The sequence below is a fragment of the Natrix helvetica genome, assembly GCF_964273705.1.
Source record: "Natrix helvetica genome assembly, chromosome: 5".
Taxonomy (NCBI): domain Eukaryota; kingdom Metazoa; phylum Chordata; class Lepidosauria; order Squamata; family Natricidae; genus Natrix; species Natrix helvetica.
Genome location: NC_138551.1, coordinates 77,101,800 through 77,125,019, shown reverse-complemented (window position 1 = coordinate 77,125,019; position 23,220 = coordinate 77,101,800). Strand labels below are relative to the sequence as shown.

Below are 23,220 nucleotides of genomic sequence, written 5' to 3'. Positions count from 1 at the left end.
TTTCAGACAGATGGCTATCCAACATCTTCTTGAAGACTTCCAGTGTTGAGGCATTCACAACTTCTGGAGGCAAGCTGTTCCACTGATTAATTGTTCTGTCAGGAAATTTCTCCTCAGTTCTAAGTTGCTTCTCTCCTTGATTAGTTTCCACCCATTGCTTCTTGTTCTACCCTCAGGTGCCTTGGAGAATAGTTTGACTCCCTCTTCTTTGTGGCAACCGCTGAGATATTGGAGCACGGCTATCATGTCTCCCCTAGTCCTTCTTTCTCTTAGCTAAACATACCCAGTTCCTGCAACCGTTCTTCATATGTTTTAGTCTCCAGTCCCCTAATCATCTTTGTTGCTCTTCTCTGCACTCTTTCTAGAGTCTCCACATCTTTTGTACATCGTGGCGACCAAAACTGAATGCAGTATTCCAAGTGTGGCCTTACCAAGGCATTATAAAGTGGTATTAACACTTCACATGATCTTGATTCTATCCCTCTATTTATGCAGCCTAGAACTGTGTTGGCTTTTTTGGCTGCTGCTGCACAGTGCTGGCTCATATTTAAATGGTCATCCACTAGTAACTTTGAATAGTCACTAAATAAATAGTACATTGAGATCTATCCATATAAATATTTTAAATAAATCATTGCAATCATCATAAACATAAGTTTCTAAGCATCCCAATTTTGATCATGTGATCATGTGGACACCGCAACAATCATAAGTGTGAAAAACGCTCCTAAGGTTTTTTTTTTAATGCCGTTGTAACTTTGAATAGTCAATAAATAGTTGTGAGTTGAGGATTACCCATATAAACGTTTTAGGTAAATCTTGTGGTCTGTCTGGTGCACTTGATTATGATTCCCCTTTCACATCTGTTCGTCTTGAACAGCTGTGTGTTTACCTCGGTCAGCACAGGCTGGCATTTCGAGATTGGAAACTTTCAATAATTACTATTCTTCCTCTGTGATTTTTTTTGGCTTCCAGAAAAAGATGGAAAGAGATAGCATTCCAAGTCTATTCTGGTTGATTGATTGAGGGTTTTCCTCCTCCGTTTTTATATTTTAATTGTCAGAAAGGGGGGGGGGGGCGCCTGGTCTTGCCACGCCAGCATCCCCAAAGAAGGATGCGAAGAGCCAAAGGCTTCTCGGGGCCCCCAGCCTTCCACCCACCCCACGAGCTCAGCTATCGGCTGCCTGGACCCTTCGTCGGTCCCGGTTTCTTCGCAGGCTAGGGAGCTGACATCGGATCCTCCTTTCCGCCAGAGGGCGCTGTGGACATAGCATTTCCGGCCCGACTAGCGCCGAGATCCCACTTCCGCTGCTCCTCGCGTGCCTGAAATCAAGGGCTGGGGGAACCGAGTGTGAGAGAGTGTCGGTTTTCCCTGCTTGGCAGCTGCCATGAAGCCGGTAAGAGGACGAGGGAGTCGCTGCCGGGATAAATAGCGTGGCGTGAGCCCAGCCGGAAGTCGGCTGGGGAGAGGATAGGCCGTGATAGTGGGAGCGTAGCCCTGAGAGCCAGGTGCTGTGCGCGAGTTTTCAGGGCGTTTAAGTAAAGCCCCCTCTCGTCCAGGAACGCCGAACTTCCCTTCCCAGAATCCCTAGATGCAGCCGCAAAGGTTTATGGGAAGGAGAGTCCAGCGCGCTTGGAGGGCACCAGGTTGGGGAAGAAGAAAAATACAGATAGACAGATCAACAGAGTTGGAAGGGATCTTTCAGGTCATCTAGTCCAACCCCACCCCACGCCGCTCAAGCAGGAGACCCTACACCATTTCTGACAAATGGCAGCCTAATCTCTTCTTGAAAGTCTCAAGTGATGAAGCCCCCACAACTTCCGAAGGCAACTTCTGTTCCATGGGTTGATTGTTCTCACTGTCAGAAAGTTCCTCCTTGTTTCTAGGTTGAATCTCTCCTTGGTCAATTTCCATCCATTATTCCTTGTCTGGCCTTCAGGGGCTTTGGAAAAATAACTTGACCCTCTCCTCTCTGTGGCAGCCCCTCAAATATTGGAAGACTGCTATCATGTCTCCCCTGGACCTTCTCTTCACTAGACTAGCCATGCCCAGTTCCTGCAACCATTCCTTGTATGTTTTAGCCTCCAGTCCCCTAATCATCTTGGTTGCTGTCCTCTGCACTCTTTCTAGAGTCTCCACATCTTTTTAATAGTGTGGTGACCAAAACTGGATGCAGTATTCTAGGTGTGGCCTTACTAGGACTTTATAGAGTGGTATTAGTATCAGACATAGTAAAAAATCATCTGGCCCTTAGTAGTTCTTAAACGTAGGTACATACAATCCAGTGGTGGGTTCCGGATCAGTTGGAACGGGCCTGGCAGTGTCCACGGCCAGCATGTGTACATACATGTGCAGCGCGCGCATGCGTCTTAGCGCCTCAGCGAACCTCCGCAACGCCCCAGCTACTCAGCAAAGTGTCGCGCAGTGGCTGGAGAATTCTGGGAATTGAAGTCCACAAGTCCACAAACAGCCATCGCCTTCAAAAAACATGGGTAGTTCTCGACTTACGACCACCAATCAAGCGTCCAGGTCCAGGTGAGGTGAAACCTGGCTCAACCATTGTCGTAACTGCGAGAGGGAACAGATGTTGCCTTCGGAAATCGTGGGAGCTTCATCCCTGGAGGTTTTCAAGAAGAGACTGGACTGCCATCGGTCAGAAAGGGTGTAGGCTCACCTGCTTGGGCAAAGGGCTGGACTAGATGACCTCCAAGGTTCCTTCCAACTCTGTTAAATATGTAAAAACAAAAGTCTTAAAGTTGCCAAATTTGGGGATTCCTGCCATATAGTATTTGTTATACAGCCAGGGGATTTCATTTCATTGCCACAAAAGTGTCCCTACGACTGCATTCCAGCACTGAAATACTTGAGAATGCCCACAAGAGTTGGCCCCATATTTTAATTTTGAATGTAATAAAAGGGGATAATTTTTGTATGCAGGATGAATAACATTGTTAACTGCAGTTGATTAATTCAATGTAATCTTAATTAGACAAAGATATTTAGCCCAACTAGCATTTTATCCCACTAATGTATAGAGAGCCACCATTGCCACTCCAAAACCAAGGGTACATCTCAATTCAAGAGATTTTTAAAGTCAAATAACCCTGTGTCAATACTGTAAAACATTTTTGAAATAATGCTACACTCCAGCATACCGCTGTAGGAGTAAGTCTCCAAAACATACGTTGAATGGACACAACAGAAAGTTGGGAAATGGATGTATAAAATTTGCCTTTTTTTTCACTTATATTAGATAATTGCATTGTTAAAATATTTCTAGTAAGAATTTTCCATTTGTATAATCTTAACTTAATGTTGCTATTGAATTGGTTTTATTATTTCAAAAATGTGTTGCCGTGAATAAGATGTCAGCTTAGGAGCAGGTTCAGGTTCGCCCATAGCCATGGTTATTGTGGAGAAACTCAGATAAAAAGCTAAATATAAGTTCATGGAAGAAAAGCAAGATATAAATATAACAAATAATCTGTCATTATACATATTCCTTCATGTTTCGAGGCATTCATGCGTTATATATAACATTATAAGCTTATATAAGCCACAGATTGGTTTAAAAGGCATACTAATTTGTTTCTTATTGTCTCCAGAGGAGAAATAAAAAGAGAGTTCCAAGTTTTCGGAAGTTATTGAAAACAAGTAAAATAAAACTTGAAAACAAGTTAAAAAATAAGCAGTTCAAACAAGAAAGTGCTGTCAAGAAATATCGAAAAGAACAAAGGAAACTCAGACAAGCTGTGAAAGATGTTGTATCTCGGAGGCCAGTGCCTTTGGAAGATCACAGAAAACCTCCAAGTAAGCTCTGTGTGTGTGTGTGTGTGTGTGTGTGTGTGTGTGTGTGTGTGTAAATACGGGTGAAACTTGAAAAATTAGAATATCGTGCAAAAGTTCATTTATTTCAGTAATGCAACTTAAAAGGTGAAACTAACATATGAGATAAGACTCATTACATGCAAAGCAAGATAGTTCAAGCAGTGATTTATCATAATTGTGATGATTATGGCTTACAACTCATGAAAACCCCAAATCCACAATCTCAGAAAATTAGAATATTGTGGAAAGGTCCAATATTCTAAGCTCAAAGTGTCCCACTCTAATCAGCTAATTAAGCCATAACACCTGCAAAGGGTTCCTGAGCCTTTAAATGGTCTCTCATCTGGTTCAGTAGGAATCACAATCATGGGAAAGACTGCTGACCTGACAGTTGTGCAGAAAACCATCATTGACATCCTCCATAAGGAGGGAAAGCCTCAAAAGGTAATTGGAAAAGAAGTTGGATGTTCCCAAAGTGCTGTATGTAAGCACATTAACAGAAAGTTATGTGGAAGGGAAAAGTGTGGAAGAAAAAGGTGCACAAGCAGCAGGGATGGCCGCAGCCTGGAGAGGATTGTCAGGAAAACGCAATTTAAAAGTGTTGGGGACTTTCACAAGGAGTGGACTGAGGCTGGAGTCAGTGCATCAAGAGCGACCACACACAGACGGATCCTGGACATGGGCTTCAAATGTCATATTCCTCTTGTCAAGCCGCTCCTGAACAACAAACAACGTCAGAAGCGTCTTACCTGGGCTAAAGAAAAATAGACCTGGTCTGTTGCTCAGTGGTCCAAAGTCCTCTTTTCTGATGAGAGCAACGTTTGCATCTTATTTGGAAACCAAGGATCCAGAGTATGGAGGAAGAATGGAGAGGCACACACTGCAAGATGCTTGAAGTCCAGTGTGAAGTTTCCACAGTCTGTGTTGATTTGGGGATCCATGTCATCTGCTGATGTTGGTCCACTGTGCTTCATTAAGTCCAGGGTCAACACAGCTGTCTACCAGGAGATTTTGGAGCCCTTCATGCTTCCTTCCGCAGACAAGCTTTATGGGGATGCTGTCTTCATTTTCCAGCAGGACTTGGCACCTACCCACACTGCCAAAAGCACCAAAACCTGGTTCAATGACCGTGGGGTTACTGTGCTTGATTGGCCAGCAAACTCTCCTGACCTGAACCCCATAGAGAATCTATTGGGCATTGCCAAGAGAAAGATGAGAGACATGAGACCAAACAATGCAGAAGAGCTGAAGGCCGCTATTGAAGCATCCTGGTCTTCCATAACACCTCAGCAGTGCCACAGGCTGATAGCTTCCATGCCACGCCGCATTGAGGCAGGAATTGCTGCAAAAGGGGCCCAAACCAAGTACTGAGTACATACGCATGCTTATACTTTTCAGAGGTCCAATATTGTTCTATGTACAACCCATGTTTTATTGATTGCATGTAATATTCTAATTTTCTGAGATTGTGGATTTGGGGTTTTCATGAGTTGTAAGCCATAATCATCACAATTATGACAAATCACGGCTTGAACTATCTTGCTTTGCATGTAATGAGTCTATCTCATATATTAGTTTCACCTTTTAAGTTGCATTACTGGAATAAATGAACTTTTGCACGATATTCTAATTTTTTGAGTTTCACCTGTATGTAAGCTATAGAGAACTTGTTAAATGTCACTATTTTATATTATTGACTCTAAGGATTGTTTAATAATCAGATTGTTGATTAACATGGGGGTGACCTATTTGCAGGCTATTTGATCTTTTATGTCACCTACAAAGAGGCAACTTGGAGGTTGTCTCTGTAGGTGACATAAAAGCTTCTAGGGATCAAATAACTCCTGTCCCAGAGGTGTTTTTCAGTTCAAACTGAATAAGCTGCTTAGATGAGAAGCAAAACATTTTCAAGGAAAAAGACTAAGAAAGTCCAGCTGCCTTTTGGAAAAGCATCTTTGGGACAACCATGACTTGACAATTGAGAATCTTTATAGACATTTAGTCCATTCCTATCTTAATGGGATCTTAGTATAGATTATAAAAAAGAAAGCCCAGCTTCTTTAGAGCATGGGTGAAACTCAAGACCCAGACTCCGGATCTGGCCCACAGGACTGCCTTGGAAACAGCGAAGGACTGGCGCACAGGGCCTCTGCGCGTGGCCCTCCCGAGCTCCGTTTTTGCTGGCAGAGGGTTGCAGGAGGCCGTCCCAGCCAAAAACAGTTCAGGAGCCCATATTTGCTGGCAGAGCACTCAGGCCACTACAGGTGCCCCCTAACATGAATGACATCATGCTGCCCATGCCCCCCCCCCTGGCCGGCCAGCCCCTCCCGAGGTCAAACACAACCGTGATTCGGCCCTCAATGAAATCGAGTTTGACACCCCTGCTTTAGAGGATAAAAGTATCTAAATTCAAGTTTAATTTTGCATGCTCTCGTTCTGCTTTATAGATATAACAACGTGCAAACAGAGACCAAATGCAGCGTAACAAATGATGTTCATTCTATTATTGATACTAATTTCTCCTTTTGTTGTCAAATGGAGTCTTATTGTTGAATTATTTGTTCATGTTCTCAGACAGGTATACCAATGGAAAATCAATATATTTTCACTTATCTATAGCAGACATATGTACTGTACTTTTCGGAGTATAAGACACACCTTTTTCTCCCAAAAAAGAGGATGGAAATCTGGGTGCGTCTTATACACTGAATACAGCATTTTGGGCCTCCAGGAACCATGCCCCCTTCACAAAAATGGACATGCAGAGGGTTTGGGAGACTTGCAAAGTGCTCCTGGGGGCTGGGGAGTGCAAAAACGAGTGAAAAAAGGGCTGTTTTTTGTTCATTTTGCCCCCCCCCCAGCCCCCAGGAGCACTTTGTAGGCCTCTCAAACTCTGCGTGCCCCATTTATGACAAAAAATGAGGTGTGCAGAAGGTTTGGGAGGTCTTCAGAGTGCAAACACTTTTTTTTTTTTAATTTACCTTTTCAAAATCTTGGTGCATCTCATACTCCGAAAAATACGATATGTATCTTTCTGTGCCTCTGTTTTTTTTTTCACTTGTCTCAATAGAGAGGATGGAGAAAAAAGAAGAGGAAGAGGAAGAAGCACTCCCTCTAGATATGATGGATGAAGATGATCTGAAATTAATGGAAGAGTTGGCTCAAAAGGCATCTTTTATAACAAGGGACTTATCTTCCAAGTGAGTGCTGGCAAAACCAAAACTTAATAGAAAACCTTTCAACAGTTTCTTGTTTATTAAGCTTTCATTCCACATTCACTGATATATAAATATATATATATCTATATAGATCCTTTATTGTCATTGTACAAAATGCAATTGGTTACCAAGGTCTAAAATATAACTAATGTTTTATGTGTTGACCTTTCTAATTTAGGTCTCAAGGGTTAAGAGCATGACCGCATTTTGCGTCTGAAATAACGGAAACTATTAGAAAATGTCAGTGAAGCATTAATTATAATAATTGCTTGGTCCTCATGAATACATCACACAATTTGGCAAAGCTGTCACTGACAGGGGGCCCTTGGCCGTTTTAATTTTTAAGGGTAGCATGATGTCGATGGTCCTTCCTAGTCAAATTAATGACCCAAGTCGTTTGAATAGATAAAAATGATTCATATGCGAATTTCATTCCCTAGTGAACCAGTTCACGCCAGGAAACGCAAAAATGAAAGTGTGATTGACAAATATGAGAAGATGCCAAGGCGCCTGCAGTCTGAACCTGAAAAGGAACTGATTCATCTGCTTCCAATCAAAGATAAGCATGGGATTATTCCACAGACCATGGAGAAGCCAGGTTAGATACACTTAGGATTGCCTTGCAAACCGTCAATAATAAAATGTGGAATCTTAGGGTGTGTGTGTGTTTTTTAAAGGGCATGCTCTTTCTTGCAGTTATAAGTGTTGAAGAGGAAACAGAAGAGAAAGAAGAAGTAGTTGAAGAAAAGGAAGTGACAGAAGGTAATTCATGCTTGGAAAATGATAATTTGAACAATTGAAGTATTGAAAAAAAAAATCTTCAAATGCTGTGAATATTACTGGGATGGTGGTATAAGCAGTTTAATTGGCATTTCTTGGAAAGGAAGCTAAACACAAGTGGTCCTTGCTTAACAACAGTAATTACAAGCAGCAACTCTCTCCCAAACAATATGGTTATAAGGCTTTGACATCGTGTGACTGCCGACTTACGATAACACTTTACAGCAGTTCTGGTTATTTCATTAAGCAAATCCTGCTTAGCACAATCCCGTTTGCGACCCTCCTGCCAGCTTTCCCATTGACTTCAGTTGTTGGAAGCTGGCAGTGAAGTCACAAGTAGCAACCACATAGCCGTAAGATGCTGTGTTCCTAACAAGCACCTGGATTGCAATCACGTGACCAAGGGAACACTGTAATGGGTGCAATTACCAGCACCGGTTGTAAATGTCCATGTTCAGCACCGTCGTGGTCACTGAACCCATTGTCATTCAGTGAGGACTACCTGTAGCTGGATTTTAGCCAAGCAATAGACTGCTGTTCAACTGCTCTAAATGTCAGGCCAGCTCCAATCAGAAAATTGATGTTTTCAAAATGAGGCAGGTATCTGAGCCATAGTTTGAAAGTGGATATGATGCAAAAAGAGCCCAACCAAGTTATAAATTTATCTTTACTAGAGGCACTGAGCCTGGGGCACAACATTCCAGAAAACCATAAGAGGGAAGCAGAGCAATCAAAAAGGTCTAAATATGAATCCTCAGATTAACAGTTCAATAACAGTTTGAATGTTTCTTCCAAATGCTGCCTTTGCCATTTCTAAGTTAAATGTTTCCACTCTGGCTCGCTTGCGTATGTTTTTTAAACAGTTAGTTGTTTTCTTTATTACCAGCTCTTGAAGACCCCTTATCTGGTCTTACTGTTGAAGAATTATTAGTCCATAGGGAAAAAAAGCTACAGGAGAAGAAGATGCAAATAGCTTCTTTAGCATCTGCAATTTTGTCTGATCCAGAAAATGCTGTAAGTAATCCTGGTTTTGGAAATAAGTTAAAATAATGGGCATATCAAAGTTAAGGCAGAGAGAAGTTTTGGGTTTAATGCTTGGTACAATCAGGTCTCCCAATGATTTACATTCAGTTTTCCATGTTACCATCATCCTAAACTTTGTGGAAGTTACCTTTTAAATGAAAGGACCGTTTTCTTTCTCTAAACCAGGGGTGTATGACCTTGGCAATTTTAAGATATGTGGACTTCAACTCCTTTAAGAACTGTGGAATTATGGGAGTTGAAGTCCACACATCTTAAAATCCTGGGATTAGGACACCCCTGCTCAAACTGTATTCATGGATCTTATTCTTGGTCACACTTGCACTTTTTAAATTAATACTATTAATTTTGATTTAAAATTATTTAAAAATATATTTTTAAAAAATACAGTCCTCTTTTCAAAAGATGCTTAATAAAAAATGAAATATTTTTAGCTACCAATCAGAGATTTTTAAAAAGCTTTATAGCAGGGGGTATAGAACTGACGAGCAGAGTTGAAAGATTCTGGGAAATTTTAGAGAGTAGATTCTATGACAAAAGATAATTCCTGGCTACTTGTCTGAAATGCCACCTGGAATATATTCTGAACATTTGCACTTTAGCTTACATAGTGACAGATATGTACTCAAAGGTGTGTTATTCTTGAGCAGATAAAGAAACTTAAAGAGCTGCGTGCAATGTTGATGGAACAGGATCCCAATGTGGCTGTGATTGTGCGAAAATTGGTGATGATTTCTTTGATGGAGCTCTTCAAAGATATTACTCCATCCTACAAAATCAGGCCGTTGACAGAAAGAGAGAAAAACACGAAGGTGAGGTTATACAATGACAGAGGCTTACTATTAAAATTGAGAAGGTTTAAAAATACTTGGGGGAAAAAACATCTGGATTTTGTTAGAACTTTGCAATTTGTGTTTTAACAGTCATTTGAATAATTTTATCTTGATCTTGATATCATCACTCGTCCCTGCTGATTTATTGAAAGAAAGTTAACTTAAATGTTTGTCCAATACAAAATGTGAAGAGATTGCATAGTTTCCTAGTGAAGAAGAATCTGGAGTTCTACAAATAGTCCTCGACTTACAACCCCAATTGAGCCCTCAAATTTCTGTTGTTAAGTGAGGCATTCATTAAGTGAGTTTTGCCCCATTTTATGACCTTTCCAGCCACAGTTATTAAGTGAATCACTGCAGTTGTTAAATTAGTAACAAAGTTGCTAAGTGAATTTGGCTTCCGCATCGACTTTGCTTGTCAGAAGATCGCAAAAGGTGATCACATGACCTTGGGTCAGCAATGGTCATAAGTATGAACCATTGTCAAGTGCCTAATTTTGATCACATGATCATGGGGACGCTACAAATGTCATAAGTGTGAAAAAATGGTCCTAAGTCACTTTTTAGTGCTGTTGTAACTTTGAACAGTCACTAAATGAACTGTTGTCGAGGACTAGTTGTACTTATTGATGAAGATGGAATTTAAATTTAATCCTGATGTTTTAAGAATTTGCCCCATGAATTATCTTCTTGACTTAGAAATCCTATTGTATGATGCTCTTACAATAAATCGGATTTAAGCTCAGAATGTCCCAACGTTGCTTTTTCAAGAGGCAACTGGACTTTCTGTTTTCTTTGAAAACATTTTGCTTCTCATCCAAGAAGCTTTTTCAGCTCTAATTGGATGGTGGGGAAGTCAGAGCTGAAGAGAAGGAATGAGAAGCAAAAAGTCTTCAAAGAAAAATAAGAAAGTCCAGTTGCCTCTTGCAAAAAGCATGACCTGGAGGGCTGAGAATCTCCATAGACATTAAGCTCAGTTGTTGTTTTTTATTGGAACTTTTAAAGTTGTACAACATATGAAAAAAGGGAATCTAGTTGCTAAGCTTTAGAGAGCTCTTCAGCATAGAATTTAGTATTTTTAATACTAATGTTTTATATTTGATATAGTTCCAGTGAAATAAATGCTTGTCTGAAATCTTATACATTAATCCCTTCAGATATGTGCATTACACTAAGTAGAATACCTACTGCTGAGGAATGTTTTTAAAATGTAAATGATTGAGTAAAAAAGTGGATACATGGCAAAATATTTTTACAAAGTTTCCTTTTTTTTATCTGCAGGTTAAAAAAGAAACACAGAAATTGAGAGAATTTGAAGAAGGCCTTGTGAGCCAATACAAGTTTTATTTAGAAAATCTGGAACAATGTATAAAAGGTATAACCTACAGTGTGTATTTTTTTAATAGAATGTCATACCGATTCTTATAAAAGATTAGTCTCACTAAAGCCAGTGAATAAATAGTATAAAATTATATTTGAATGAGTCTTCTCCCCACTACAATACTGGGTATTCCATCACAGGGAAGGAAAAGGAATCACTCTTTCTGTAAATTATAAACCATAATACTTAATGGAATCTAATTTTAGAATTGTTGCCTATGTGCTCCTGATTCTTTTCCATTTTTAGTCTGTCACTTCTTTTTCTGCATTTCAAGTCTTGGTTTTATTCAAGATTTTACTGTTAAATATGTTAAATATGCATTTTCAGAGGACTATATGGGAAAAGAGAGATTTTTTTTCAGAAGAATATAATAATAACAACGTACAGGTCAATTTACATTCAAGATTTCGATCTGCTTTGCATTTCTGATGTCTGTGAAGAAAATTGGGGAAAAAACCCTGCATGAAATATGCACTAGCTTCAGGAATGGCCTCGCCTTTGATCTTAAGTTAATACAAATTACCGTATCTTTTGGACTATAAGACGCACCAGAGTATAAGACGCACCATGATTTTAAAGAGGTAAATTTTAAAAAAAGGTTTTTGCACTCTGCAGGCCTCATTTTTTTTTAAAGAAAAAAAAAGCATGCAGAGCTTTGGGGGGCTTGTAGAGTGCTCCTGGGGGCTGGGGGGGCAAAAACGAGCACAAACTGCCCATTTTTTTCTCATTTTTGCCTTCCCTAGCCCTCAGGAGCACTTTGCAAGCCTCCCAAACCCTCTGCACGTCCATTTTTGCAAAGGGGGCTGGGTTTCGGTAGGCCACAAATGCTGTATTCAGCGTATAAGACGTACCCGGATTTTCACCCTCTTTTTTGAGGAAAAAAGGTGCGTCTTATGCTCCAGAAAATACGGTAGATATAAGAACAAAAATATTCTTACCATTACATGAAAAGCCACAGTCCTTTTTTTGATCTTTTGCAGTATGCTGTTAGCGAGTACAATTGGGATTGGAAATTTGGTAGTTAACAAAGTGGTCACTAAGTGAAACACCACAATTGTGTATGTGGGCGAGTGCGTGCACACAGACTGAGGGGAAAGGCTTCAAAGTAGTCACGCCAACTGTTCAAGAGGATGCAGCTGCTTTAATGCTCGGAGGAGAAATTATTTGCAATCACTCTCTTCAAAATTTTTGCGCAGCCCTAATTTTTCTCAATTTCCCCCTGTGCTTGTGCAGATTTGGTAGCGTTAGAAAGTATCATTATTCACGCTTAAGGAACTTGCTCAGTTGAAAGAGCTAAAATGTTTCAAGGAAATTTTTGAAGATTAATAATTTTAGCAGAGCAAAGCTCCGTCTTTCCAATATTCCAGTTAGATCCTCTCAGGACAATTATCATCCAGGGATGCAGTTCGGTGCCTGATTTCCCCTCTACATTACAAACTCTTCCATTCAGATTTTGAAATCGTACTATTAGTAACCAAGGAATCTGGAAATATTGAAGCTTTGTGTAACGTTTCCTTTAGATTGGAAGCAAAGGAAGCTGAAGAAAAGCAACGTGATTTCAGTGAAGGCATACAAAGGCCTTGCCGAGATTGCCGTGAAGTGCCTTTGTGAGCTCCTGGTAGCCCTGCCTCACTTCAACTTCCACAATAACATCATTGCCCTGCTTGTACCACTTATGAACGATGATTCGAAAAAGGTAGGCCTTCCAGGACCTCCTGCTTGGCTTAATTTTATACTAAACATGTTGATTTCCAAAGTGAATCTTCTAAACTGGTTTTTTTTAAACCTCACAGATTTCTGAACCGTGTTGTGATGCGATAAAGAGCCTCTTCAAGCAAGATAAATTAGGTGTTGCTTCACTTGGTGTGGTGAAGGTCATTTCTGGCCTGGTGAAAAGTCGGAATTATGACGTGAGACCTGAGGTGAGTTTGTTGGTATGTCTGTTTGTTTTTGAGAAAGCATTGAAGATGGATTCTTCTGTTTCTATTGAAATGGCATAAAACCTTCAATTCAGTGCTTCTATTAAAGGTTTGATATACTTATTTCTGTCCTTCATAAACGAACGACTGGCGAGAAGGATAGCTGGGAATCTCTGTCTCACCGATGTCTAACCTTGACAGCTTTTGTCAGGGGTAAATTAAGCCCCGTAAATTAACGAGGTATGAAATCGTGGCATTTCCTTGAAGCATACTTTTTAAATAAGCAAAATAAACCCGAGGTATATTATAAGAAAAACATTTTATTGTAAAGAAAGTAAAAATACAAACTTACTAGCTAAATGATTACATCTTGGCAAAGTTTCCTGTCTGCCTTGGCAGACGGACAAAAGAAAAGGTAAAGAATGAATGTGGAATGTGTGACATGCGCAGTGAAGTTTAGAGATAAGAAGTCAATTCATTCTACCGTATAACTCAGAATGTAGGCACAGCTGGCAAACCAAAAAAACGCAGTGACAGCTTTAATACTTGTGGACTTCAACTCCCAGAATTCCCCACCCAGCCATCCATGCCAGTACTTCAAGGTTGGACACCCTTGCTCTATCTGAGGGGAGTCAAACTCACGTCACGGCGGTGTCACATCAGGACTTTTTTCTCCTTCGCTAAACCGGGCATGGGCGTGGCCAGCGCATGACGCATCCGGCCCTTGGGCTGGGAGTTTGACAGCCTTGCTCTACCGGAAAGAAATTGTTTTAATTTTTCATATATCTATATTTTTTGTAAAGTCGTGACTCATCCACAATTTGGACCAGAATTTTGGTCACCAAGTGATGCCGTCATTAAGCAAGTCATCATGTGACTAAACCCAACTTCACAGCCATTGTTTACTGTGGTCATTAATCAAATCATATGGTCATTAAGTGAATCAGACAATAGTTAAATGCATGTGGGTTTCTCCCATTCAGAAGCCAACCGAGGTCCCAAAATACATGATTGCAAGATGATGTTGTCTATCATAAATGTGATCCTAGTTGCCAAGTGCCCGAATTACAATCTTATGAACATGGGAGTGGTGCAATCATAATTTTTAATCATAATTTTTGTGGCAGCGTCATAACTTTTGAACTATTATTAAACAAGTATTTGTAAGTCCAGGACTTCCTGTACTTTTTTGATGAGAAATAAATCAATGCATGTGGATTCTACTTAGGTTTTAATGGCGCTCCTTCATCTAAGAATTAAAGAAGTGGAAGTAAAAAAAGATGCAGAAGACCTTACGCCAATGAACAAATTCATGACCTACAAAGACAAAAGGAAAAATCTCTCCAGGATGCAAAGAAAGGTATTTTGTTTTTCACAGTAAGCAAAAATGTGAAATAGAATTCTTAACGAATAATATGTCCAAAGCCAAATTCCACTGGGTACCAATGGGACAGTGGCTGATTGAGAAGACAGAGCATGTTTACATGTACTATAATTCTTTGAAACCTGTTTTGCATCTGATGATATTGTTGACCAAAATCTATAAAATGTAGAGAACTCAACCATTGGTGGGTTAGCCTTGCACATTTGTAGTAACATCACCCTGCCCTTATTTTTTTTCCCCAAAAAATATTCTTATCTATTTTCTCGTATATATTGTAAATTCTGTGTGGGGAGTCTCCAGATCAGGAGTGGGTAGAAAGTAGATCCGAATCTACTGGTGATTGGAAAAGCTCAGCAAGAGATTCTGATTCTCAGTTGTTCAAGAATATAAGCACAAAATGCATGTATACACACACACACACACACACACACACACACACACACACACACACACACACACAAACCATGAATTACCATGGGCCAATATTTACATGGAGGCCCCATTGGCATGTTTGGTACTAAAACCGCAAACAGGTCAGAGTTCTTTCATTCTGACTCAAACACGCGCATAACAATTTCACATCTAAGGGCAACGTGCAGCCTTAAGCACTTCTGCCGTTTCTACAAATCATGACAGAAGAGAAACCTGTCAGATATTTGGGGAGTAATCTGCTAACTTCTTTGTTTATATCGATAGCCATTCAGCTTTAGAAGCTCTGGCTGGGTAGCATTCAATAAAACCTTACCAGAGAATAATAATAATAATTACATGGATAAAACTATCATAATGCAACCCAAGAATTCAGGGAAAGACTCACTCAGGGTCTTTGATATAGACACTCTCATCCAGTCACCTCTGACACTATGGCTGCCTGATGATAGCCATAGCGTTCCTGCCTACCTGTGTGGGTGGGTGTTTGGGGAGGAGGGAATGAAAACCCCAACAGGCAAATTTCAAGTACAGGAGGGCCTTTATTCTCTCCCAGCCAAGCGTTGGCTGACTTGGTCATGGACAAAATCAGTGTTGTTACGAATAATTCAGGGGGGAAATGCCATTACGGATTGGAAGTTCAAGGATGCAAAATCATTTGTGTTCCAATTCCCAAATCTGGTTAGCTTCTAAATCAGGGGTGTCCAAACTTGGGAACTTTAAGACTTGTGGACTTCAACTCCCAGAATTCCCCAGCCAGCCATGGCTGGCTGGGGAATTCTGGGAGTTGAAGTCCACAAGTCTTAAAGTTCCCAAGTTTGGACACCCCTGTTCTAAATCACTTGTTCCTTTTCAGTGGAAGAAAGCAGAAGAAAAACTGGAGCGAGAACTGTTGGAAGCCGAAGCCTCTGAAAATACAGAGAAAAAACTGAAACTGGTATCTACATTCTTCGCACATTTTATATTTTCTGGGAGTCCTTTTGCGTTGCACATGACGTAGGACTGGATCATGTGACGTATTTCTTCCAAATTCTTTTTATGCTGTGGCTCATAAATAGCAGATTCAGGTAGAAGTGGGGGCCATGAACAAAGACTTAAAACCTGATATTATACAGGTAGTCCTCATTTAATGACCACAATTGGGGCCCACAACACTACTAAAGCTCATGGTCACTAAGTGGAAAATCGTGTGATCGTGACAGGTTTACCACATAACTTCCCATTCAGGCGTTAATGACCACAATTTGCTATTTTGCTTCCCTATTTTCTGATAATTCTGCTGGTTGGAAGCCAGTTGCAAAATGCTGAATGGTGATTATGTGACTATTGGGCACTGCAGTGGTGATAAATGTGAAAACTGCTCACAAAACTGTTGAATAGTCACTAAATGAAGCGGTCGGTAAGCGAGAGCTACCTATAGTCATAGGTCCATATCTCATTGTGCCATTGATGTTCTTCAGAAGTTTAGCAAATGCAAGAATACAGTAACAGACTGTCACTTATGTTTGAGCTAATAAATAGTTTTTTGTTTTCTAACATGATTACCTTAATAGAGGTTGTGTCATAGTTACAATTGCTGCTAACTCAGAATGGTATAAAGCTTTCTGGCTGCCAAAATTAGGTCGTTTATCGTAAAGGCAGAATTTTTTAAGAGTAATTTAGGATTAATAGCTTTTTAAAGCAGGGGTCGCCAACCTTTCAGACCTCAAGGACCACTAAATTCATAATTTTAAATTCTGCGGACCACTATGACACATTTTTTTAAAAGATAAATAGTATTTAGTGCAATATAAAAAATGCAAATAATTTTTCTGTGGACCACTGGTTGGTGATCACTGTTCTAAAGTGTTGCATGAAGAAAAAAATATTTGATTAAAAGGAAATTATTTAGGTTCATGTATTATTTTATGCCTCTTTTACTATAGCATACAGAAACGTTGAATATCGTATTTTTGACTTACTTCCGAATCTTGAAAAAAGCCCAGAAATCTCCTCTTGTGCCTGCTGTGCTAGAAGGTCTTGCAAAGTAAGTATTTTAGAATCATTTTGATATTTCTTTAAAAGAAAAAAAGAAATTCAGGGACTATATGCTAAGGTCTATGCTTACAATATAAACATATGAGCAGTTGTTTACAGCATTCTTCAAAATTAAATATCATGATATAAAAAGCATTTGAAATATTTTGTTGACTAGCAGTTCTGTATCTGCTTTTATACTTTATCTTTCATTATTAGTATGAATTTGGAGGTTTTCAAAATTCCTCCTAGTAAGTGAAATGGAGCCTTGTTCCTTGCTATATGCATTTATTTAAAAATGAATGCAATGCTACAAAAACAAGACTAAGCTATGACCTCTCCAAATAAAATATCAAAAGAAACAAACAACATAAGAGTTTTGTGGATGAATCCTGCGTAAAATCAAGTTTCTTTCATTTAGATTCGCCCATCTCATAAACTTGGAATTTTTTGATGATCTTCTGATGGTTCTCCATTCCCTTATTGTGTCTGGGGTAAGTTTACTGCTTTCTGATTAAACGAGGGCCCCTTATTCTGTGTCAGAAGTAATGAATCTGCAACTTGCCTCTTGTCATGGCCTGCTTGAGCCCACGTTTGATTTATAAGGCTCCATCCTCAGATTTCCTCTTTTCCCACAAAACAAATGTTCAGAGTAAGATTTTTCTCTCCTCTCCTTTTTTTTTAAATTTACTGTTTCATCAAAGGAAAGTAAAAGCAACAAACGAAAAGGAAACAAAACATTCATTCAACCCCAACAGCAACAACAAAAAAGAAAAAAAATAGTGTACAAAAAAGGAAGAAAAAGCGGTAAATCGGAGTTAACATTTAACATGTAGGATCTACCCTGGCTGATGGCGGAAAACGGAAAAAGGAAAAGCAAAAAATTATCCTCCCCTTTTAAAAGTCAAAAGCTAAACATTATACTAATCTAAGATTAGGGATTTTCTCTCCTCTTAACTCATAGGGGGAAAAAATGGATGTGTAGATCACCGTGTGTGTGTGTGTGTGTGTGTGTGTGTGTGTGTAACATAGAAAAATTGTGTGTTCTTATGCATGTGGATGGATGAAACCAGTTACATAAATGGAAAATAAATGACTGCAGTTTGGCTGTTAAGAGTCCCCCACCCCACTCCTCACGGTCATAGAACCTTGAAGTCTCTGCCCTTACAATTCACCTTTGACCTTTTTAGGTGTTAAGCCATAGAGAGAGCCTGCACTGTATCCTCTCAGCGTTTCACATTTTGTCTGGGCAAGGTAAGGAATTTGATTTGATATTGTGTCTGGTTTGGCTCTGTATGATCAGCTTAAAGTGATACAATTCCATAATCCAGGCTGAGAAATTAGAGAGTTGTTAATTTTGCGTCGAAAGTCTCCTTAAGACAATTTGTAAGAAGACAGCAAGGAGACTGTTTTCATCTGGAACTAAGCTAGGATCACTGATTTTTGTTTTTGGTTCCTGTGGGTTCCCCCCGCTCCCCCATCTGCTTTTATATTTGCAACTAAAACAATATAACAAGAGTTCGACCTATTTCCAAGATGCATGTAGAGGTACTTCTCAATTAAAACTACCATAATTGGAACAGGCAACTCTGTCTCTAAGTGCCACAGTTGTAAACCAAAAATATCACATAACGTGGCCAACTTAACAGTGGCAGCTCAAGTTGTGGTTATTCAAATCACACATGGTCCTCTGCACTTTGATATGGCCCAATGGCTAATCAATAAAATAAACAAACGAACATCACGTCAGTGCAACTTGTGACTTCCTACCAGTTTCCCCATTGATCTTGTGGGAAGCCCGCAGTAAAGATGACAAATAGCCTTCAAGTGATCGTCGTAATTGTGCACCAATCGCCAAACACCCAAATTGTGATCACATGACTACAGGGGACACTGTGGTAGCCATAATTACAGGGACCCGTCATAAGCTCCCCTCATTCATTGCCATCATAATTTCAAATAGTTTAGTGACATACAGGTAGTAAATGAGATAAATGAAATTAATTCTCATGGATATAGAAGGTAAGGCTTTCAATCTTAGCACCTGAGAATCCAAATGCATTATTGGATTTTCAGATATAGAAACCTACTTAACTAGAATTCTTTCCATAGGTGATGTCCTTAACATTGATCCCTTGAAGTTCTACACTCATCTTTACAAGACATTATTTAAAATACATGCAGGTAATTCCTGATTTCGATGTATTGAATATTAACATATAATATTATCTGAATATATAGAAATTGATGCTTTCTAACTGTCCAGATTTGTTTCACTGATTGTCCTGTAATATTGAAAGCTCTTTGAGTGACATCTGCCCCCTTTTACAGTAGATGGCTTGCGTGTCTCAATAGCTTTGATTGCAGCTCATCAACAAAGAAACTAAATCTCAGTGTAAATCCACTGTATATCTTTAGCCAAGTGATCCTTAAGTGATTAAAAAGAGGGTAGTAGAACTGTGGCTTTTCAACTTTTGGGGGCTGTTACTGGGGTTTTCGTTTTGTGTTTAAGGAGCTACAAATGAAGATGCAGCAATAGTGTTGCAATGTCTGGATATAATGCTTGCCAAGCGTAGAAAGCAGGTGACACAGCAGAGGGCGCTTGCTTTCATTAAGCGTCTTTCCACCATGGCGCTCCAGGTCCTTCCGAACTCCAGTATTGGAATCTTGGCAACCAACAGGACATTAATGCATGTAAGTTTGTAATAGCCTGGCTGATACCTCTCAAGTTATGAGTGCATACTGCTGTTTCATCCACTTTCTTGCCAAGAGACACAATCTCACTATTAGGAGTTATGGTGGATCAATGGTTAGAATGCAGTATTGCAGGCTGACTCTGCTCACTGCCAGGAGTTCAATCCTGGCCGGCTCAAGGTTGACTCAGTCTTCCATCCTTCCAAGGTCGGTAAACTATGAGGACCCAGATTGTTGGGGGCAATATGCTGCCTCTAAACTTCTTAGAGAAGGCGGTAAGGCACTATGAAAGTTGTATATAACTCTTAAGTGCTATTGCTGTTGTGTTATTCTCCCAGCTTCCCTATTTATGTCTTCAGTTTTTCTTAACCCATCTGAACTATGTTTACACCTTAAGTATTAATTATATGTGATTTAAATGTGTAGAGAAAATATACTCATTGGATCACTTTCTTATTTAAGGGAGCAGGCTGTATCTTCCCAATGAAGAAAGTATATATATATTTTAATTTAGTTATTTATTAATCAAATTTATATAGCCACCCATGTCACTAAAAGGCAAAATACATTACCAGTTATAAACCAGTATGTTTGGTATATTTTAATAGCTGCAGTTGATAGATGGTGGTTCTGCTTTAAATTGTCCTTGTAATTTCATGTTCTTATTTGTTTCCTCTTCATAGGTGCACAATGTTTTGTATTGATAAACTATAAATAAATATCCCTGCAATATACAAAGCTATTTTAGTCTTTATGAAGTAGAAGAATCTATTTCAATAGCTAACATACTGTAGACCAGCGGCCATCAACTGGTGGTCTGTGGACCACTGGTGGTCTGTGAGAAAATTTTGGTGATCCGCAGAAAAAATATTTGCATTTTTTATATTGCACTAAATAGTATTTATCTTTTAAAAAAAATCATATTAGTAGTCCGCAGAATTTAAAATTATGAATTTAGTGGTCCCTGAGGTCCAAAAGTTTGGTGACCCTTGCTGTAGACCAGGGGTATCCAATCTGGACAACATTAAGACCTGTGGACTTCAACTCCCAGAATTCATGGTTGTCTGGGGAATTCTGGGAGTTGAAGTCCCCAAGTCTTAAAGTTGCCAAGGTTGGTTAAAGTTGCTGTGGACCATATGTACACTAGAGATTCCATATTAAGAATTAAGTACTCGCTTGGAGGAGAGATTGTTTTATCCTTTTAGATGAACGTGGCATCTTGTAATTTTTTTTTTTTTTTGTGGGACTCTTCCCCCCCCCCCCTTCCCAAACAAACTTCATTACAGGTTTTCCCAAAGACAGACCTTCTTTTAGACAATGAATCGCAGGGGAGTGGTCTTTACCTGCCCGAACTGGATCAGCCAGAGTACTGTAATGCTCAGAACTCGGCCCTCTGGGAGTTGCATTCCCTCTTGGTAAGAACCACAGAGGCTTACCTTTTGTAGCTTTGTTCTTGATTTCTGGTGTAGTAATCCTGTTTTCTTCCCTTCTGAAGAGTTTTATTTTCCTCTGGAGCTAGAACGTCTGGGAATGAGTTTTGGAATTTTATGGGCTATTTTCAACCTGTAATATGAATACTCATCTAATAATGTGTTGTTGTTTTTTTAGTTTTCATAATCCTGATTAGCTCACGTACATGTTTACTCCATCCCACCAGTCTTTTTTAAATTAAAACTGGTTGCTTTGTTATTTTTCAACCATTGCCTATTTTCTGGTTATCTTGGGCAAGTAATTTGTTTAGGTTGAACAGAGGTTTAAGATTACCTAGCCTTATTGTTTTAATCAGTTGCTTTTAACAGTTAGATAATGTTTATGATGAACTCTTCAAAGGAGTGAATCAGAGTTAAGTGCATTGATCCAAGCAAATGCCAGAAAATGTTTCATTCTGCCGTGGCTTCTCCTGTTTTCAGAGACACTATCATCCAGTTGTTCAGAAATTCGCAGCTCATCTCTTGGCAGGAGCTCCCGCTGAAGGTTCAGAAGCTCTGGGGCATGACCTTGGCCGGAGGTGAGAGAACATTCTATCTATCCAGTGCAGGGTGCGTTGATTTAAATCTAGTTGATTTAAATGACAATTTAAATCATGATTTAAAACAGTAGTAAAAAGGCTTGATTTAAACCGACAGTCCCAGTATTGCAGAATATACAGCCTCATGCTACATAACTAAGCTCCATTTCATGCTGAATAAACTAAATTATTAATGTATCTTAAATAGAAAACTATCTTTAGATTCTTACTACCAAAATATTTTATGAAAATAAATTTGATAAAAATAAAAAAAATCTGATTTAAAATTTAAAAATCTGATTTTTTAATTTTTTTATTTAAAAATCATCGATTTTTATCTACCCTGGTGCAGTGTCCACAAATAAGCCAGAATCACTTTTATCATCAAATTACATTCAGTGAGATAACTACCTCTAATCCCGTAGGTTTTATGTAATTGTTGTGACCAATGGCTGGTCATCAAAAGATGTTTTATATATTAAGTTCAAGAAGAAAATAATCTCTTAATTCATTCTCACCCTTAGTGGAAAATAAAAGATTTTCAGAAATTACCTTATATCTCAGTCCCCAGAATTGTACTTTTGCAGTTATCTGAACATTCCTTCTGGCTTAATTCTAGAGAGCTCCGTACATTTGTGGCCTAGATTCTTTCATTATTAAGACCTGTTTATTGCTCTGCTTTTCCAAGACTTATTTGGATTTTAAGAAATTGTTTGGAAATAATGGAAATTAAATATTGATATGTATCATAGGTCGCCTGGTGAACTTTTTGAGGCCTACAGTATGAAAGATATGGCTTTTGATCCTTCTATTCCATCAGTTCCACGTAGGAAAAAGGTACTTCTTTATAAATTTGTTCCTTAAAATATGGAACTTTACCATAAGGTTTATAATTGTTTACTTTATGTTTTATGATTGTATGCTTCTTTGTTTCAGGGTAAATTCTTCCCAGGTGATTTATTTCTGAATGAGGACGTGACTAAATTGGTTAAGTTTCATCTTGAAAAGCCTGGTTTGCAAGCACCCCTGGATTTTGCTGAAGACGTAAAGACATTTCCGGCATCATAACTATATTGCAAGCTCATTCAGCCTGTTTGAAAATACCAGACCTATGAAAAAGAGACTTATTCCATTGAAGCCTAAATTGTCCAGACTGCAGAAACATGCTAGAAGAGTGTTTTTGTAATTCCTAGAATATTTGAGATAAATTCTTTAAAACTTCAGAAATGATGACTTCACACTGATGGCTAAAGTTTAGAATTTCTAACTTATTCAAACTTGCATTTGTAAAAACCAATTGTACAGTATTCTCAGTGCAAAATGATGCCTTTTTCCATATCTGTATAAACATGGTTGATTCCTATAATTTTTTAATTCTAAATATAAATACAGAACTTCCTTTTTTTTAAAAAATGATTCTAGACTGGTTTGTTCTAACTCATAATTTGAGTGGTGTAAGCAGAGCTTGAACAGATGTTTAAAAACAAAAATGTAGAGGTCTCCCCTCATACACACTATTCGTTCTTTCCATCATTACATTCATTTAGATAGATGCACATCATCTATTAAGAAAAATATTTATCTGAAATAAATTATTATCTGGCCAGGTACTTGATTTGGCACAAGACCTAGTCAAACCTAGTATTCATGTGTCAGGATACATTGACGGTTAAAAGCACATTTTGGGT

The 23,220-nt window shown here is 39.0% G+C and overlaps 1 protein-coding gene across 1 annotated transcript; it reads left to right on the top strand.

Annotated features, from left to right (window-relative positions):
• The first annotated feature begins 1,278 nt into the window (after nucleotides 1-1,278).
• NOC3L (NOC3 like DNA replication regulator) lies at nucleotides 1,279-22,942 on the top strand. The gene is made up of 21 exons (XM_081955828.1): nucleotides 1,279-1,397; nucleotides 3,607-3,811; nucleotides 6,900-7,029; nucleotides 7,488-7,645; nucleotides 7,744-7,809; nucleotides 8,714-8,841; nucleotides 9,519-9,680; nucleotides 10,983-11,076; nucleotides 12,603-12,778; nucleotides 12,876-13,004; nucleotides 14,230-14,361; nucleotides 15,671-15,751; nucleotides 16,740-16,840; nucleotides 17,252-17,324; nucleotides 18,021-18,084; nucleotides 18,943-19,014; nucleotides 19,343-19,524; nucleotides 20,811-20,939; nucleotides 21,435-21,532; nucleotides 22,285-22,369; nucleotides 22,469-22,942. Exons 1-21 carry the CDS (start codon nucleotides 1,389-1,391, stop codon nucleotides 22,598-22,600), a joined length of 2,406 nt encoding a protein of 801 aa, XP_081811954.1. The 5' UTR covers nucleotides 1,279-1,388; the 3' UTR covers nucleotides 22,601-22,942.
• The last annotated feature ends 278 nt before the right edge of the window (nucleotides 22,943-23,220 follow it).

Bases quoted from the DNA above. Each gene is read 5' to 3' on its own strand.
- NOC3L (XM_081955828.1), top strand. The intron at 3,812-6,899 runs GTAAGCTCTGTG...TTGTCTCAATAG, and splicing joins AGATCACAGAAAACCTCCAA to AGAGGATGGAGAAAAAAGAA. The intron at 15,752-16,739 runs GTATCTACATTC...CTTTTACTATAG, and splicing joins CAGAGAAAAAACTGAAACTG to CATACAGAAACGTTGAATAT.